Source organism: Aptenodytes patagonicus, chromosome 4 (genome assembly GCF_965638725.1).
Source record: "Aptenodytes patagonicus chromosome 4, bAptPat1.pri.cur, whole genome shotgun sequence".
NCBI lineage: Eukaryota > Metazoa > Chordata > Aves > Sphenisciformes > Spheniscidae > Aptenodytes > Aptenodytes patagonicus.
The window spans coordinates 56,766,342-56,782,644 of NC_134952.1; the positions used below are offsets into that span (position 1 = coordinate 56,766,342).

Below are 16,303 nucleotides of genomic sequence, written 5' to 3' on the forward strand. Positions count from 1 at the left end.
GCAATGCTTTTATGAAAAAGCTGATCTAGCTTCTGGAACAAAAGCAATCACATTTTTGTAAAGCATAACAAAACCCCCCACATTACTTGAGCAACAAACCACAATCCATACTTTTAACCATAGAAAAGTTTCTTCTGTTATTTAACAAGTATAGAGGGAAGCGCACTGAGTGTATAAAGTCATAACCAGTTGGTTGCCAACCCTTTACAGACCATAGGGACTAGTCACCATTTGAAAGCAGTAATAACAGAGGGAGGAATACAAATGGATACAAGCTAAGTCATACTTGGATCAGGCCTCTGATTCAAGCTCAGCAAAGATGAACAGTTATAATGACGTGTTCTTAAGCTGTTCAGCCAACCTATGTGAAAGCTGCACTTGTTCAGGAGCTGCAGCTATCTGCCTAGTCCCTACAGAAGAAAGGGATGGGGCAGGCTCACAGGAGTGAAGTGAAGCCACACTTCCAAGGCGTCCATTTCAGTACTCTGAAAAAGCACTTCAGTCAGTTAGAAATAAGTTGAATCAGAACTTCCAGCCAAGACTGAGACTATGACTTTTTTTTTTTTAAAGGAAAAATATTTGACAGACAATACAATACATACAGGATCATGTGATAAAACAGGTATACTGAAACTGAGTGACTTGTAAGAAAGAGTTCCTGTCTCCGGTATTGTTCTGAGACCGTGTGATAAATTTTGCTAAGAGGATCAAGAAGTAATCAAAAGTGATTGTGTCACCTCAACTCAACATGCACCATGTACCAACCAAGGCACACAATTTGCACTTGTGCAGACATCCATCCCACTCAAACTGAAGTATAAAGCACTGGCTTAACCCAACACTTGCATTTCATCTACTGACCCCAGCTAACTAAACACAGTATATAAATCAGTGTGGCTCAGCTGATAAAGGCAGTTCAGTTGCTTGTGATTGTCTGTTGAGATGCTCAGGAAAATTAGAATTTTTGTTTGTTTTGAGTGTTCATGCACACTTTGCAACAGGCACTAGTGGTACATGTTTTGAGGTCACAGGAACGCTTGTCATTCACTACTTTTAAGAAAACTTAGAGCAGAAGTGGAGAAGAATGCATACATTAAAATAGTAACTACTAATGCTCTTGGGTAATACACCCAACTTGGTATGTATAAAAGAAATATTTAAAAAAAAAATTAAATAGCTTCCTTGGGAAACAAAATAAATTCTGCATTTGCCATTAATTTATTTTTTAAAAAAAGCTATTAATATGGAAGTTTCAGGGTAAAAAACTGCATTTGTCTTCACCCTTCATGTCCAGAAACAGCTCTGGGCCAACTATGGATCTACCGAGCACTGAGACAATTCAGTATCACAAGGGGAGCAGGTGGTCTTTGGAGTGTAACTACTTTACGTCCCAGTTTTATCGCATGAACTGCATGTCTCATTTTTCCCATCGTCTCATTCTGAAGCCTAGTCGCCATCCGAGTCATTGTCTTCATCTTCTTTTTCAGATGGAGCATGTTTGGACAAATCATTGGCTTCTCCCAAAGGAACAGCCCCTTTCCGCTGTGGCAAGACACTGAAAAAGGCCTCCTTCCAGTCTCTCTTCTCCAGGTATGCAAGGATGATCTCAAACACTGCAATGTCAAGAAAGACCATCAGCTCTTTTACAGGGAGATAAGTGAACTGCTGATAGGAACACACCCCCAAATCCATCTTTACAGAGGTTTACATGCATCTGGTTGTGGCATCCTCAGAGTAAAGCTGATGAAGTACAGGCAGAAGCAGACAAGGCAATTTCCGCTACTGCTGCAGTCTAAAACCAAGCACACTTTGAGTCTCCAGTTGCGAGACTCAAATAACCAGTGCTTTTCTGCAGCGGCTCCAGTTTGAAATAATTTCTCTCAGGGACAGAGAGAAATGTCCCCCCAGTACTTCACGTCTCACCTGTGCCTTCTATACAGGCACTAATGCTTTCCCAGGTTTGACAGGAATGGGTGGATGCTGTGGATGCACTTTAACAATGACTTTGTCCCCTCCCTAACATACGGAGAGCCCAAAGTCTTCCTAAAACTCACTATAATTAGCTCTTTCATTTCCATCTGAGCCTACGGCAAAAATCCTTATTAGTCTCCAATTCTGTGACCCTTTCTTGCTGTTTCTATTATGCTAACCATACAGTCACCCTACTCCTCCTGTTTCAGCTCCCAAATTTTCCCTGATTGACAAGAGCTCCAAATTGCATTATATGCAAAATTCATTGGCAAATTCTTATTTAGAAAAATCCCAGGCTATCCAAAAAACTTCTCAACACAGACTGTGGCTCAGCAGTAGCAGGGGAGGCAGGAGGAGGCCCTGTGGCTGGTGAGTAAGCCAGACTTGGATGACAAATCTGGGACAGAGGGGTGGCTCCTCAAGCTTGGGGCTACAGGCATAGTGCTAACACTGCCAGAGAATGCTGACTTCAAAGGATGCACCCAGCACAACCGTTCTCAATGCCAAGCGACAGCATATGAGAAAGGATCAAAGGAGCTGTGCAGGGAAAAAAAAGGTTACAGAGAGTTAGGCAGGCGTTCAGAAAGGGAGGAACAGCAGGGATCTCATACTCACTGAGGGTCAAGTTACAGAAAAGTGTCACATTTACTAGAGGCTTCCTGGATCCAGGTTTACTGGAGAGCCAGCTGCTCTCTGTGACACTGGTATTGAAAAGTTGGCCACTTTACTAAGCAGGTTATTCACCTGAAACGTACTGTGAAGGTATGAGCTCTCAAAGGACTATATTAATATCACTGTAAGTTACTGCAGAAAGCATCTGTGGCAAAAATGCTGCCTTAAGAGACAAGAAGAGTATAAGGAGCACGTTTCTTCTCCTTTGTTTTGGAACTTCTTTATCTGCATAGTAAAAACAGAACTGATGGAAAAAGAGTGGCTTCCACACGAGAACAGAGGCTTCTATGATGGGCTGCAATAGCAACAAAAATATTACGCAAGGACAGAAAAAGGCAGTGGGAACAGTTGGTAGACATCGTTGTAGACTAGAATGGAGCAATATGGTCCCTGTAACATACATTACAAAGTATTAATGTTGGGATGCAAACATGAACAGAAGGAAACAAACTCTCTCAGCTACACTTGCAGTTGTGTTTTGCAATACAGTGTTTTACACAGATCTCAAATCTTCCAAGTTTTAAAATTCCAGATCGAGTTAAAAAAAAAGTCTCATCTTACACCTTGTCAGTTTTCTAGCATCAGGTATTTCACACATACGTGTGTTCCTCATGCCGTTTTAACATGGCAATACAGGCACTGAACTGCCTGTGGAAATACATGGAGGCTTGATCCCAAGAGAGAAGGATTCTAAATAAATAAATAAGTAAAAAGCAACAAGCCAATTCCGCTGTTAACAATGCGGTCAATCTCCCACCACCAGAGGGCCCTTTTAATTAAAGTGCTTCAAAGACTGACAAGGCAGTTCAGAAAGTTTCTTCTTCTACAGGACTTTCCAAATACACACCTATCAAAAGTAGTTCCACAGGGACCAGGCAGGTCCCACAGTCTCATCTGGCGAGCCCCATACTGTTTTCTACTAGCTTCAGCTTCTGCACCGAGGGTGGGAACCCAGAGGCCAGAATAACCAAATCAAAACAGAAAGGGTGAGCGATTACACAGTTACACAAAGCAGTGAGGTGGATGTATTCACAGCAAAATACAAAAACCTCAGTGCAAATATCCTTCTCGGCTACACAAAATTTATAACATGAGATTTGAGAGGCAGCTTGATTCTACCCACCTTACTCATGCCAAGTAGCATCTCCCATAAAAGCTGTCTTTTTGGATTTAGGTTGTAAGCTATTAGGGTTAGAATATACACCAGAGCCTTAATTACAACTGTTAAAGGTACCTCTACTTTTGGTGGTGGTGGAGTTGTGTTTATTTTCCTGCCCAAAAACCTTAAGCAAAATACTGCTATAGTATAATCTTTACCTTAAAAAGGGTCTTGTGTGTTAAGAGCCTTTCAGCTGCAATTTGAAAATGTTTTAGAAGGGCAAGGGAAGACAAGCTCACACAAAATGAAATCTCGCCAACTAAATTGCAGTGGAATCAATGCCTAAAAGTCTGGCACAAGAAACATGCACAAGACCATAAAGCAGATAAATTCAAGCCTCAATGTAAGTGATCCAATTTATACCCAGTGCCCAAACACGTAGAAGACAGCCTCCAGAAATGTTGACACTAGAGGTCAGTATGAGATTATCGCAGAAAAACTCCAGTAGAAAGCTACAGCTATCACAACTTTTGATGGATAACACATAAAGTCATATTCTTGTCTATATAAAGCAACATTTAAAGATCAAGTTTTAGAAACATGCAAAGTCTTACAAATACATGGGGTTTGATAATTTTTAATTCCAGTGATATGCTATATTCTCGTCCACGTTTAAATAATCTTTATTATCATGCAAATACACACCTCATCAATCAATAGCATTTTAAGAAAATAAAGTTATCATTGAGCAATGTGTTACATAATAAAATAAACTTGAAATAAAGCAAGGTAAGATAAAATAAAAGAACCTGAAGTGGGGCAAAATAAAGACTTAGACACCATGTCAAAAATTTCCATAAAGGTCTGAGTAGGCTCCATTTTGCATGGATTTTTGTTTAATGACACTGAAAGTTAATCTAATAATAAAACTGAAAGTTTAAAAGGAGTGGTATTCAAGACTTGGTTAAGCAATTGTATACTTCGGTCAGAACCAGGAAACCAGGTAAAAATACAGTTATGAAAGCTCAGCAGATGGAGTACTGCTCATATCAAATGAGGCGAGTCTACAGGTACCTAAGCAGTTACTGCTGAACGAAGCTGTCCAAAGAGGTGAAAACATCACATACATTTACCCTCTCCTGGGATAAAATACATGGGATAGTTTCCAACATTTCACTCACTTATACTTTAAGCCTGGAAACAAGACCAGGATGGTAAGAATGCCAGAATTACTCATGGGACAAGTCAACAGAATAGGAGGTGCACTTCTAAGTGGCTAAGACACCATCCTTTACATTCAACCATATCTAAAATATTTAAAGGTCAGGGCAATTACTGTATCCCAAAGGCAACTAGATTCAAGAAATATCAACATAATAAAATAAGAATTGGGTATCTGCACTACAATGCACATTTTGAGGGTTCAAATTCTGAATATCGCAGGTATATTCTATAATAATGTCATTATTTTGTGATTTAAAACTTACCATGATTGACAGCTAACACTTTCCGACTGTTCATCTTGACAAAGTTTCCAAGCGGGAGCTGTGCATGACCAATTCCCTGCTCTACAGCTTTTTTGTAAGTAATTCCCTGTGGGAAAGATACCAAAACAACTGGACTGAGAATCACCATTTCAGATCAGCCCATACAGATTACTACAAGTACCATTTTATGGCAAGAGTTTTGCCAGTGCTGCCATGGTCTTGCTTTAGAAGATATTTACAAAAAGAAACTTACCCCGGTTAGGCAGTACCTGTTTCAAGGGCTACCTTTGGAAAAATTACTACTCTGAATATATGTCACACTGTGATGTATGGTCAAAAGAATCGTAAAACTGGTTCATGCAGCTGCAGCTCTAGAACGTGTCAGCCATAGCCTGTTTTAAAGGCGAGTTTATGCTTAAGTACGAAGTTACTCAGCTTGCAGTAACTGGGTGTTTTTTGAGAGGAAGAGTAAAGGACAAAGAAATTTTGTTTGCTTTTTTAAACCTGGCAACTCCTGTGCCCAAGATGGGCAAAAAAAACCCTTTAAAACTGTGTAAACACTTTATACCATAATGACTATATAAAGGATCTGCTTTAGCTACCTCCTAGCCTTTAACTGTGGACTAACTGCTGAAGTATCATTTGGTAAGGCTTAAGATCCATCCCTTTTTTTAGCACCACATTGAAATATTAAACATGGCACCAGAAATTACATAGGAGTGTCTCTGAAGAAAAGCAGTAACAGTGCTTTAATTTCCCAGCCAAATTCTCTATGACATTCCAGGTCCACACACTACGATCCCACATACAGGTATGGAACCAGATCCCTGAGGCATGCGTGTTACTTAGGCAAATTCTCCTGACAAGCAAACTTATTAAAAAAGGACATCCAAGATTCAAATGCTGTTCTTCATCTATATTTGGGCACATGCACATACAAGCACGTGCACACACACACACACAAGTGCATGAACAGAAACCAAACCCTTCTGTCTGAAAATACGGCCCTCAGTAAGCTGAGCAGTGTTATTAATTCCATTCCTATATTTAAAATGAAAAGATAAAATCCTAAAAAGCTCAGCATGTCTGCACTCTGGAACACAAGCCACTGCTACCACCGCAAGTTTTTTTCCCATTTCTTCAAAATTTTTTTGAACCAAGTCTTTTTTGAAGAAGTTTTCTTGTTATTTATTTTTGTTAGTTTACACATGAACAGCATTAATGTCAAATAAGGTGCCAAAAAAAAAAAAAAGAAGATATGTAAAGAAACGGACCTACAGTTTACCTTGTGGTGATTGTGATCCACCAGTCCTCCAATCACATAGGCTTTCTTCTCATCAAGCTCACTGAGAACGTCTGGGGAATCTGAGGTAAGATATACTAGGTCTTCTTTCTTTATTAGCTCACTATAGTGCTCTGGTCTAATTTGGATATCCTCAAAAAAAGGTAGTTAAAAGAAGTTACATTCAACTGATTAATTGCTGGGCAAGCTTTACAGACCCAAGATGGAACCAGCAAAAATAAATCCAATAGTATGCAGTCATTCCACATCCCTCATTCATGTTTAAGTACGTAGCACAGTGCAGATTGACTTCTGCATAAATAATCCACAGTCCCTACAGCACTGACTTGCAAAAATCATCAGGAAATTTTCTGAAACCCCGGAAGAACTTTACAAATCCTTAAGTTCTTGTGATTCCCTTCAAATGTTACCATATTTCTCCTAGGGATCCAAATAATTTTCAAGTCCACCTTTCTGAAAGAAGTGAAAGCAGAAGTAAATGCTTAGTTAACATTACTTGTTTGATAAGAGAGGTTTATGCTATGCTTTTGCAAAGCAGCTATCGCACAAGACATGCTGAAAGTAGAACTGGTTTTATTTATGCAAAGTGCTCTTCATTTGAAGTTGTTGGAATACTGGTTTAACAGGGAGTCGCAAGGAAAACCACATGAGTTTGACCATAAGACAAGCTACTTCTCTGAAGAACACTTCAGTGTTGAGAGGCAACATAATGGAAGTGAAGGTGCACACAAGAGAATCACATGACGACTTCAAAGTCTTATTTTTTGCCAAGAAAAAAAGAGCAGTCAAGACAGACGACTGTCAGAAATGCCTAAATCAAGTAGTCTTGCTTAGTCTATCAGAGAATGGAATCTGTTCAATAAAAACAGATGAAAACGGGTATGTGTGGAGTTTTTCAAGTAAAAATCAAATCTAGATTCAGGACAAGCAGTCTTTGGCTTATTGAAGTTAAATTAATTAAAAGCACAAAGACCCACACTATTTCTAATATGCTATTGCTATTTCTAATATGCTATTGCTCTGACGTCTTAGAAAAACCCACGTGGAAAAAGCACAGGTCCTTCACAACTAACAACCTAGTTAGCAACTATAATCGAGATTTCTTTTTCTCTTTTTACAGAAATAGTCAATTATTCACCTTCCAGTTCACCCATCCTTTGTCATTTTCATTCATGTTGCTCTTCAACTGTCCCCCATGGCTGGTCAAGTAAAACTTCAAAAAGAACAAACAAGAGGTACAAAATACTGAAACGTCAATATACCTATCTGTTTCCTCTCTGTACAAAACTTTTCCTACCCTTAACTATTAGCTAAAACTCTTAATTATTTTTTAGCTGAAAGTGGTACTAAGACCATATTCCTACAGTTAGTGACACATTTAAAAGACAAATACGCACTTACAGTCACTTTTTTTTTTTAAATCTGTCACAGATAAAACTGAGTATCAACAGTATTTTAGTGGCACGCCAGTACCTCGCACTCTTCATCTGCACACACATACTTTTTCATATATACAGGGATTTTTATAACATGTGGGTTGAAAATTAACCTCTTACAATAGAAGTAATTTTTCTTATTAAAAAGAGGCAACTTAAATATTTTTTTTCTGCTACAGTTCTCACCGCTTGGGTCACAGCTGCCTTTCTCATATGCTTTGTACATGACAATACAGTCAGTGCTCAGTTTGTTTAAACATACCTGCACAGGATGAAATGCTTTGCGGTTTTCTGCATAACATCTCTGAATTTGCTTGTGAAGCTTCTTAACATCCTGTATACAACACAATTTGGTTTTTACATAGTCCTTCAGACAGACCACCACAAAATGCTTTAGCATGAGCCAGTCAGAAGCTAAAGAGAGAAAAAGGAAGCTTTTAACTGGCAAAAGTGACTACTGAGAGAGTGTGGACATCAGACCCTGAGAGAAAAAACAGCCACTGTGAAGGGATTATGCTGACAAGGAAACACATGCATCTTCCACAAAAGTGTATTTAGACACCTCTATGCACGTGCTTGATTTGCATTATTCTAGGAAACAAACAAAACAAATAAGCAAAAATCACTGAGATTTAATTACACATAATAACATACTCAAAATTAATCTCAGGAATCAAGCAAATTTATCACTGTGACAATAATCAGTCTTTCACCCATGGGAAAACCCTGAGAATATACAGTTTATATTTAAGAAAATTAAATATGCATAATTAACCTGAAGAACCCCAGAACAATGCAAATAATTTAGGGGCTGGCTCCAGCATTTTGACCTGACAATTTGGACAACAGTTAACTAGCACTACTTAAAATGCAGCAGACTTAATTTTTAGCCGATTACGTTTTTTGTAAGGTACATTACATAGCTTTATTCTCAGTGCCCCAAAAGCAGTGTGTTGTAAATAGAACTGATTCCCATTTTAAAATGAAACATCATTATATTGCTTTGATTCATGTAGTGCTTTGAGAATGTTTTGATATCTCCGAAGGATTTCAAGTAAATAGACTTTATCGCTACAATATTGCAATGCAAGTTTTTACACACACTAGAGAAAGCATCTAATTAACCCCATTGCTAAAGGCCACGACCATCTTAACTTACAACACTTCACCCTTCCTAAACAGCTGCAGAAGTGCCAGGTTTTATATCAGGCCTAACAGGGGCTCTGCCTGACCAAGGAAGGAAACGTGTTTTACAAAGGATGAAGCTCAGCAGGAAATGCCCGGCCAGCATCTCCAAAACTATCAAGGAGGTCCTCTGGTCTCCTCTGGGGCACTGCTGAAGGGCTCCTCAGGGAACCAAGTTCCAAAATACCAACTGGAGCTTCCCCAAAATTTTATGGTGAGCGGCACTAGCCTCTATTAGTGCTATACATGCTCTGCATTACACTCAATGAGCAGCCAGATGGGCTTTGCAAAAGCTTGAATTCAAGCAGTCTTGCAGGGCAGTGAAGGCCCTGGCAGAGGCAGAACGGCTCAGGGTAACAGGGAAGGGAGAGGTCTGCCTCAGAAACTCAACAGCCTCTTACAGGAGGCTGCACATTAACATACTTTCCTTGCAGAGTTAGAATCATAGAATCATAGAATCATTGAGGTTGGAAAAGACCTCCAAGATCATCGAGTCCAACCGTCGACCCAACACCACCACCCACTAAACCATGTCCCTAAGTGCCTCATCTGCTCGTTTTTTAAATACCTCCAGGGATGGTGACTCAACCACTTCCCTGGGCAGCCTGTTCCAATGTTTAACCACTCCTTCAGTAAAGAATTTTTTCCTCACGTTCAATCTAAACCTCCCGTGCCACAACCTGAGGCCATTTCCTCTCGTCCTATCGCTAGTTACTTGGGACAAGAGACCGACACCCACCTCGCTACAACCTCCTTTCAGGTAGTTGTAGAGAGCGATGAGGTCTCCCCTCAGCCTCCTTTTCTCCAGCCTAAACAACCCCAGGTCCCTCAGCCGCTCCTCATCAGACTTGTGCTCCAGACCCCTCACCAGCCTCGTTGCCCTTCTCTGGACACGCTCCAGCACCTCAACATCCTTCTTGTAGTGAGGGGCCCAAAACTGAACACAGTATTCGAGGTGCAGCCTCACCAGGGCCGAGTACAGGGGCACGATCACTTCCCTCCTCCTGCTGGCCACACTAGTTCTGATACAGGCCAGGATGCCATTGGCCTTCTTGGCCGCCTGGGCACACTGCCGGCTCATGTTCAGCCGGCTGTCAGCCAACACCCCCGGGTCCTTTTCTGCCAGGCAGCTTTCCAGCCACTCTTCCCCAAGCCTGTAGCGCTGCATGGGGTTGTTGTGGCCAAAGTGCAGGACCCGGCACTTGGCCTTGTTGAATCTCATACAGTTGGCCTCGGCCCATCGATCCAGCCTGTCCAGGTCTCTCTGCAGAGCCTTCCTACCCTCGAGCAGATCAACGCTCCCGCCCAACTTGGTGTCATCTGCAAACTTACTGAGGGTGCACTCAATCCCCTCATCCAGATCATCGATAAAGATATTGAACAAGACCGGCCCCAAAACTGAGCCCTGGAGAACACCGCTCGTGACCGGCCACCAACTGGATTTAACTCCATTCCCCACCACTCTCTGGGCCCGGCCGTCCAGCCAGTTTTTGACCCAGCGCAGAGTACACCTGTCTAAGCCGTGAGCCGCCAGCTTCTCTAGGAGAATGCTGTGGGAGACAGTGTCAAAGGCCTTGCTGAAGTCCAGGTAGACCACATCCACAGCCTTTCCCTCGTCCACTAGGCGGGTCACCTGGTCATAGAAGGAGATCAGGTTGGTCAAGCAGGACCTGCCTTTCATGAATCCGTGCTGGCTAGGCCTGATCCCCTGGTTGTCCCGCTCATGCCTTGTGAGCACCCTCAAGATGAACCGCTCCATAATCTTCCCCGGCACCGAGGTCAGGCTGACAGGCCTGTAGTTCCCCGGATCCTCCTTCCGGCCCTTCTTGTAGATGGGCGTCACATTGGCAAGCCTCCAGTCGCCCGGGACCTCCCCCATTAACCAGGACTGCTGATAAATGATGGAGAGCGGCTTGGCGAGCACCTCCGCCAGCTCCCTCAGCACTCTCGGGTGGATCCCATCCGGCCCCATAGACTTTTGAGCGTCCAGGTGGCGTAGCAGGTCATTGACTGCTTCCTCCTGGATTACGGGGGGTTCATCCTGCTCGCCGTCCCTGTCTTCCAGCTCGGGGGGCCGAGTACCCCGAGGATAACTGGTCTGCCCGTTAAAGACTGAGGCAAAGAAGGCATTGAGTACCTCAGCCTTTTCCTCATCCTCAGTGACAATGTTCCCCCCCGCATCCAATAAGGGATGGAGATTCTCCTTAGCTCTCTTCTTGTCATTAATCTATTTGTAAAAACTTTTTTTGTTGTCTTTAATGACAGCGGCCAGATTGCGTTCTAGCTGGGCTTTTGCCTTTCTCATTTCTTCTCTGCACGACCTAACGAGATCCCTGTACTCTTCTTGAGTCGCCTGCCCCTTCTTCCACAAGCGGTAAACTCTCCTTTTTTTCCTGAGTCCCAGCAAGAGCTCCCCACTCAGCCAGGCCGGTCGTCTTCCCTGCCCGTTCTTCTTACGGTGTACAGGGACAGCCTGCTCCTGCGCCTTTAAGACTTCCTTCTTGAAGATCGTCCAGCCTTCCTGGACCCCTTTGCCCTTCAGGACTGTCTCCCAAGGGACTCTCTCCACCAGCGTCCTGAACAGGCCAAAGTCCACCCTCTGGAAGTCCATGGTTGTGGTTTTGCTGCCCCCCCTCCTTACTTCACCAAGAATGGAGAATTCTATCATTTCTATTCATATCTATTGGTCGCTAAGCCCAAGATGGCCTCCGACCACCACATCTTCCACCAGTCCTTCTCTGTTTGTAAAGAGTTAAAGCTGTTTTGATCTCAAAACACCACATCAAGCACCTTGACCAGTGGTCAGGTATCATGCTCATCTTTCTCATATTTACCTATGCTGCGAACTTCTGACCCGTTCTTTCATCCGTTCTAAAATTTTAGAGATGGGCTGAAGAGTGTCCTGTCACAACTGCCTCTCATGTGACTGACAGAAAAAGCTCAGTATCCTCATAATGCTCAAAACTCTCATCTCCGCAAATACTTAATAACACGGTTGGGAGCCTCAGGTCCACTTTGAAAGTAACTGGATGTGGCATTTGCAGGCCCTCTAGCAAACCCATTTTGACGCAGAGCTGCATCTAACTTTGTGGTGAACACGAGGCACAAACTCTTTCTATATTCCTGTTTGTGGAATCAAACCAACTTACCGCATCTCCATGAAGGCAAACCAAATCTTTGGCAAGCTTATATAAAGGTACATTCCAAACCCTAAAAAATTCAGCAACTGACGTAAGCAGGTCTGGGAGTCATCACAATCTTAAACATGCTAGCTGTCCTCTGAAAGCTGCTCTCCAGTTTTTGTGCTCTGACATTGTACCAATGCTGTCACTGGAGAGCCTTTCAACATTTGTATTGTGATGGGTAAGTTTCTTTTACCTTTAGCACCATCAAGTCATCAAAGCTGCAGTCCACAATGAGGCGAAGCGTACTAGGAACAACTTCCCTTCGCATACGCTTTCTGTCATTCCCTTCGTTATTGGAGTCCAATTTTGACTGACGTTCTAGTTTTCTCTTCTGGCGTTTTTCTTTACGTTTCTGCCTAAACAAACAAACAAATCTTCAAAAAGTGCTGCCAAATCTGCTGAGGTACACGTTATGCACATAATTGCATACTTCTGTGATCAAGGTGATTGTCCCATGACTGTGGTAGTTTAAACTTATCCTGTTGCTTGCATTTGTGCTAGGCTGATACCAGCATGAAACACATACCCCGTCTTTGTGAAGTTCTGTATATACCTACAAAGATAGACATTTGACACAAATTCAATGAAGTCAATAGTGGGAGTCCCATGGATTTAAGGGTGCTCCAAGTCAGATCTCATAACAGAAACAACCAAAAAGATTGCCAAAATTGCAGTATCAGAATGCGGAAGGCAATTTACCTCCTGTTTCACTGAACAGTTTTTCAAAAGGCTTCTGAAGCAATTGTTTCTTCCCCCTGTTCTCCTGATGGGAGCAGGCAGTTGGAAGATCAAATTTCAGAGACAGCAACTTTAACAGCCACTGTCTCAGGAAGGAACACTTCGCATTCAGTGGGACAAAGATAAAACACAACCAGTCCAATCGCAGATAAGCTTTCTCTCAACAACAGAATAATACAGAAGCTCATCATCTTCCAAAACTATTTTAACAGATTATAAGTCACCATAACTTATAGCACAGCATTTCATGTGTCAAAAGAATTTTTTTTTATTCACTGTCTTTGTAAGATTCACCAAGTCTGACAGCACCAGCGAAAGAGGGCGCAGCCCACTCAGAAAGAAACAAGGCCACACATTATTTCTCCCTTCTGACACCCAAAAACATGCAAGTTTGAATCCCTCCTGATATCCTCTTCAAGTTGAGGAACACTTCTAGTATGAAGAGGGGATGCTTACCTTTATAGCTTCTTCATATGCAAATGGAGTAGCCTGTGACTACTGCTTTAAACCTGGTGTGGGAGAAAACTGGTTCAACTGCCTTGATTTGCTAAAGCAATCTACATGCAAATTCTGCTGACGCATCGTTATTATTACGACTAAACACTACACATGATCCCAGGAAAGCTACTTTGCAAACCATACCTCCGCAGATCTTTCTGTTCTTCCCACTGTTTCTGCTTCAATAGCTTCTTCCTTTGCCTCTTGGACATGGGCTCAAGGTATTCTTCCTTGTCTGAGCCTGCCTCCCGGCTCTCTACTGGATTGTCACTTGACTTCACCTTTCCTTCCACATCAGGAACTTCAGGGGACATGGTATTTTCCGTTGGCACCTCTGGACTTTCTGTTGGCATTTCTGACGACATTAGCTTTTGGCCAGGTTTACTGACTTGTTTCTCAACACGTGACAAATATTTCATTAAAAGCAAGCTTTTCCCTCACCAATTCTGTCAGAAACAAAACAATAGTATCAGTGTTATGAACAAAAGTTCAATTAGAAAAAATATCATTCTACACCTACCATAAACCTAAATGAGATGGTCTTTTTCTGTTTAAAGCTAGGTTAGTGCCTCTGCAAACAGTAACATATAAAATACTAGAGAGATTATAACCTGTATTCAGATCATGTCTAAACCTCTGCCTGCTGTATCTGCAGCTACTCAACAGTTTCCAATTAAAACTTTGTGAAAACACAACTGCATAAGAGTAGGGAATCATACTGGCTTAAACGTAAAAGAAAAAACATTAGCACTACTATTATGTGTACACAAATTATTCTCAAATACACAAACAGAAAAAAGTAAAGAGGTGTCTTGCGATATAACTATGGCAGCATGTTAGAGAAATATAATTTTAAAGAGACTAAAGCCATTGGGGGGGGGGGGGGGGAAGTGTGAACAAGATATACCCCTTCAAAATTAATTTTTATTTCTTCTGAGAAACAAAGACACTGGCCAACCACTGACACTGGCCACTGTCAGTGGACAAAACACAGCAAGTAAGGGGATGAACAAACTAAACTGTTACTCAGCAAAACGTTCTGTGTTCCAATCAATTACAATTATACCCTCTCCTTTTCAATGGCAAGTATTATTTTTTCATACTAGTAGCTCCCCTGTCCTCAACAGCCACATAATTTTCCAAAGATAACTACTTCACCGGAGAACACTGCATCTACAGAGCCAATATGCAGAAAAAACAATCCCCTGGCTTCTTCAGTAACAGAAGAGCTAGAAAACATACAAAACACCAGAAAAGCAGAAGTTTTTTAGCGAACACACCCCGATTTCCCTGTCTGGGGGCGTTAAGACACAAGGCCCAGGGAGTCGAGGTGCTCGTGGGTGCCAGACGGCACGGCCTCACGTGGCACAGGTGCGTCTGCAACCACCACAGCACGCACGCCCCGCAGACACCGAGGTCTGTACATACACCTGTGTATGTATATATAGACACATACACATATACACACGTACATCTATATATATACACGTATCTATGTATGCACACATTACATATATAGAAACACACGCGTTATTTCTGCTCACACGCCGAAGTACCTCATAACTCAACGGGACCGAACACCCCCGCCCACAAGGGCCCGGGGGGGCCGTGAACCCCCCCAGAGGCGGCAGCGACAGCCGGGCGTTACGGGCGGCGGCGTGGAGAGGCGGGTCACGCTCCCCAGGCCGTTGGGAGGCGGCCATTTTCCCCTCCTTCCCTCTGAGGAAACCCGAGTCCGAACCCCAGCTCCCCCCCACCCCCGTACACCAAGGGGTAACGGACGCGGCGGGGGAGTGGGGGGGCCGCAACGTACCCGCGAGCCGCCCCACACGCAAGGCCGGGGGTGGGGAGGGGGCAGGTGATGGGAGGAGGAGGAGCAACAGCCCCCCCGCGCACGCGCGCACGCCTCCCCGCCCGCCAGGACTTCAAATCCCGGCGAGCAACGGGCGGCGGTCACGTGCGGCTAACGGACACCGCCCACGACACGCAGCCCTTGAGTGACCACGTTACGGTGCGATGCCCCGCCCCGCCCCTGCCCTGCCAAGATCGGCCGGTAGCCGGGGCGGGACCCGTCCCCGCCGGTTGTGCAGGCCGGCCGGGAGCTGCCCTCGCCCCGGTCCCGCTAGGCACCGGGGGTTTGCACTGGGGGTTGTGCTACGTTCCGGTTCAGCTCTGGTTCCACCTGGAACAGCTTCCAGCCAAATAAAAAAAGAAGGAGCTACAACCGTAACAAATGCACTTGCAGATCAGTCACGGTTTGGGTGGGTTTCTCATTTTTGCATCGTTGCTTGTAACGGATGCTGACAAGCCGAGGTTGGCTGTTCGCTGTCGGTGGCTGCTGTTGCAGGCCCTGCTGTAGCGGCAGAGCAGGTGAGGGAGGACGTGGGTGCCATGGCCAGGCTTTAGGGGCCTTTAGAGCCCGACCTTGCAGGCAGGCACGCAGATGAGCCCATTGCTTTGAAATCAGCCGGAGTACGAGCCGGCAGGCTAAAGCCCCCGCCGCGAACCATGAGGAAAGCTGTGCTCCTCCTCCCTTATGGCTGCGGTGGCTCCACGGGATTAAGAGGAGCGAAAAGTAAGAAAACCTTATTTTTATCTGATGGTTTTGATGACACTACTGAGTTCACACAGGGGCCAGTGAAGTATTTTTAAGTGGTGACATTCCTCAGAGCAGATTTCTAGCTCCAAAGGTCCCCCCAGTAATGCCATGTTCCCTCTGCCCCCTAAAA

At 43.6% G+C, this 16,303-nt stretch overlaps 1 protein-coding gene across 2 annotated transcripts; it reads right to left on the bottom strand.

The window, feature by feature from the left end:
• Positions 1 to 1,195: 1,195 nt before the first annotated feature.
• On the bottom strand, positions 1,196 to 15,448 carry TRMT10A (tRNA methyltransferase 10A). Of its 2 annotated transcripts, none has more exons than XM_076336796.1 (8): positions 15,388 to 15,448; positions 13,719 to 14,020; positions 12,532 to 12,694; positions 8,231 to 8,302; positions 7,671 to 7,745; positions 6,515 to 6,664; positions 5,230 to 5,335; positions 1,196 to 1,613 (listed from the first exon to the last, which is right to left on the bottom strand). In XM_076336796.1, exons 2-8 carry the CDS (start codon positions 13,991 to 13,993, stop codon positions 1,447 to 1,449), a joined length of 1,008 nt encoding a protein of 335 aa, XP_076192911.1. In that variant the 5' UTR covers positions 13,994 to 14,020; positions 15,388 to 15,448; the 3' UTR covers positions 1,196 to 1,446. The 2 variants fall into 2 exon arrangements, with proteins under 2 accessions (XP_076192911.1, XP_076192912.1); XM_076336797.1 differs by lacking the exon at positions 15,388 to 15,448 and adding an exon at positions 15,131 to 15,226.
• Between the last annotated feature and the right edge of the window lie 855 nt (positions 15,449 to 16,303).

Excerpts from the sequence above, each read along its gene's own strand:
- TRMT10A (XM_076336796.1), bottom strand. The coding sequence starts at position 13,993 with ATGAAATATTTGTCACGTGTTGAGAAACAAGTCAGTAAACCTGGCCAA. Across the intron at positions 8,303-12,531 it reads ATGACTTGATGGTGCTAAAG|GATGTTAAGAAGCTTCACAA; the intron begins GTAAAAGAAACT and ends TGTTGTATACAG. Across the intron at positions 5,336-6,514 it reads TGGATCACAATCACCACAAG|GGAATTACTTACAAAAAAGC; the intron begins GTAAACTGTAGG and ends TCTTTCCCACAG.